We start from the raw sequence: 2901 nt of genomic DNA, 5'->3' as shown, positions 1-2901 counted from the left end.
AGTCCCATACATGGTGGTCATAAAAAAATGATTAAAAAAAATTATCATAATGTGCGGTTCTCTTGGTTGTCAAGAGAGGTTATCTGACTTATGTGGATATACATGGACTTCTGTACTTTTATGAAAGGTGTGGATAGTTGGTCATGGGACAGAATAAGCAACTTTGAAAGAAGAGAAAAAAGGAAGTCTGTAGAATATGTATGTGAAGTACATATTGAAGAGGGTCATAAAGAGTGAAAACCTTTTATTTCATGCTGAAAGTGAAAGTGTTAATCGCTCAGTCATGTCCGACTCTTTGTGACCCCATTGACTGTCGCCCGCCAGGCTCCTCTGCCCTTAGTATTCTCCAGGGAAGAATACTGGGGTGGGTTGACATTCTCTTCTCCAGGATATCTTCCTGACCCAAGGATCGAACCTGGGTCTCCAGCATTGCAGACAGATTCTTTACCGTCTGAGTCATAAGGGAAGGTCCTTACCTCATACTACCACCCACCAAATCTCATGCTACTACCCACCAAACAGTACACACCTCAGTGGAGGAATTCAATAACCAAGTGGAGAGAACCTACATAGAAATATCACTGGGCCTTAGCTCCACTGATGCTGGTCCAGTGGGCCCATAGATGGAGTCATAATGGCAGAGTTAGAAATAAAGCATGAGCCAAAAGTATGAGCTCTCTTTTCTCAAGGCTGATCATGGGGAAACAGTACAATCCTCATTCCTGGGATGTTAAAAATGTTATTACAAGTGTTTAATGTTCAGCTAACAGCAGCAAAACTGATCCAGAGCACTTGATATGAAATTTTACATTCACACTGGGTATGCCCCTACAACATAATAAAGGACAAAAATAAATTTACCTACATAAGATCCAATGTTAGGTTACACTGATGTATATTTTAGGATCCACTCTATATATATCTGTTTTGGAAGCATGTAGAGAATTGAGAATTTTAAGGAAAAATTTCAATTATTAGAAGTGTTTTTTTGTATATCATTCAGAAAAGAACTGGCTTGTTAATAAAGTTACCTACATAAATCTGAGCTTTTATTATTGCAGAGTCTGGTGAATATTTTATTCAGGCCTCATACTACTTTCAAATATAAATATTTGTTTATATAAATTATTTCACTTTATCTTAAAAACAAAAATAATTTTGGTGTTATTAATATGAACTTACTGAATAAGAAAGCTAAGCAAATATCATACAACCTATAAGTTGAATAGTTTGTACTGTTGAAGGCATATCTAGGCATTTGGTGGACAGTTACACCTTTCTACCAAAGCATTCATTCAAAGCACTTAACTCTGAGACAGCTAAAGATTAGATTTGGAGTCGCTTCTGAATTAAGACCTTGATAACAGCCTTTTGAATCTGCTTAGTCTTCACACTGTAGATGATAGGGTTGAGTACAGGAGGAATAAGCAGGAAGATATTGGCCATGATAGTGTGGACAAAGGGAGGTGCTGAATGGCCATAGCGATGGACAAGAGACAGGCTGATGAGAGGGATGTAGAAGATGGCAACAGCACTGATGTGGGAAATGCAGGTGTTGAAGGCTTTCTGCCTGCCCTCTATGGAGGCGATGCTGAGGACAGATCGGATGATCAGGACATAGGAGAGCAAGATACAAGGACAGTCAAACCCTGTCGTTGAGAAGAGTGCAAACAGACCAAGGATGCTGTTGATTCTGTTGTCTGTGCATGAGAGTTGAATGAGATCAACATGGTAGCAGTAAGAATGTGAGAGGACCATAGAACTGCAGAAGGACAGCCTCTTGACAACGAGCACAACTGGCAACATCACAGCAACATTTCTTGTCAACATGCTCATCCCAATCTGGGCGATCCTGGCATTGGTGAGGATGGTGGTGTATCTCAGTGGATCACAGATGGCCACAAAACGGTCAAAGGCCATGGCCAGCAAAACCCCAGACTCCATGAAAGTAAATCCATGGAGAAAGAACATCTGAGCAACACAGGCATTTAAGTTGATCTCTCGGGCTTCAAACCAGAAGACACCAAGGGTAGTGGAAAGTGTGCACAGGGATAAGCTCAGGTCTGTGGCTGAAAGCATAGAGAGGAAATAATACATGGGCTCATGAAGGTTCTGTTCACGGAGGACCACAAACAGGATCATACTGTTCCCAGAGAGGGCGCCGGCATACAGTAGGCAAACAGGGATGGAGACCCAGATCTTGGCCGCTCTCAGGCCTGGAATACCCGTCAAGAGGAAGGTCAGAGGTTGAGCACTGGTATTGTTGAGGACCCACATAATGAGGGGCTGAGAAGACAGGGATATTTGAATAATTAAACATAACATATGATAAAAATATAGCTTATCATTAGACACTCTGAGATTTACTAAATTACTATTGCTGATTTAGGAATTTTAGTATTTTATGAGTTTTATAGAGCCACAAGTTTCTTTCCCTGCCTCTCAGTATTTCTCATTTTTGAGAACTGAAGATTCCCTGAATTATTTTACATAACATTTTCTTAAGTCTATATATAATTGTCTTTGGAGAAGGCACTGGCGACCCACTCCAGTACTCTTGCCTGGAAAATCCCATGGACAGAGGAGCCTGGTAGGCTGCAGTCCGTGGGGGTCGCTAAGAGTCGGACATGACTGAGCAACTTCACTTTCACTTTTCACTTTCTTACATTGGAGAAGGAAATGGCAACCCACTCCAGTGTTCTTGCCTGGAGAATCCCAGGGACGGGGGAGCCTGGTGGGCTGCCATCTATGGGTTCGCACAGAGTCGGACACAACTGACGTGACTTAGCAGTTAGCAATTGGTGGCAACAATAACACAGTTCAATTTTTCTTAACTATAAGAGTCCCCACTAGAATACCTAAACAATATGCTGATAAATCTGGTTTCCAGGATTTTTTTAA

The 2901-nt window shown here is 41.4% G+C and overlaps 1 protein-coding gene across 1 annotated transcript; it reads right to left on the bottom strand.

Moving 5' to 3' along the window:
• Window positions 1-1326: 1326 nt before the first annotated feature.
• Window positions 1327-2368, bottom strand: LOC133261305 (olfactory receptor 51F2-like). Its single transcript, XM_061439806.1, has one exon. The coding sequence runs from the start codon at window positions 2323-2325 to the stop codon at window positions 1327-1329; it is 999 nt and encodes a 332-aa protein (XP_061295790.1). The 5' UTR covers window positions 2326-2368.
• Between the last annotated feature and the right edge of the window lie 533 nt (window positions 2369-2901).

Source organism: Bos javanicus, chromosome 15 (assembly GCF_032452875.1).
Source record: "Bos javanicus breed banteng chromosome 15, ARS-OSU_banteng_1.0, whole genome shotgun sequence".
Lineage (NCBI taxonomy): Eukaryota > Metazoa > Chordata > Mammalia > Artiodactyla > Bovidae > Bos > Bos javanicus.
This window is presented reverse-complemented; position numbering and strand designations above follow the sequence as displayed.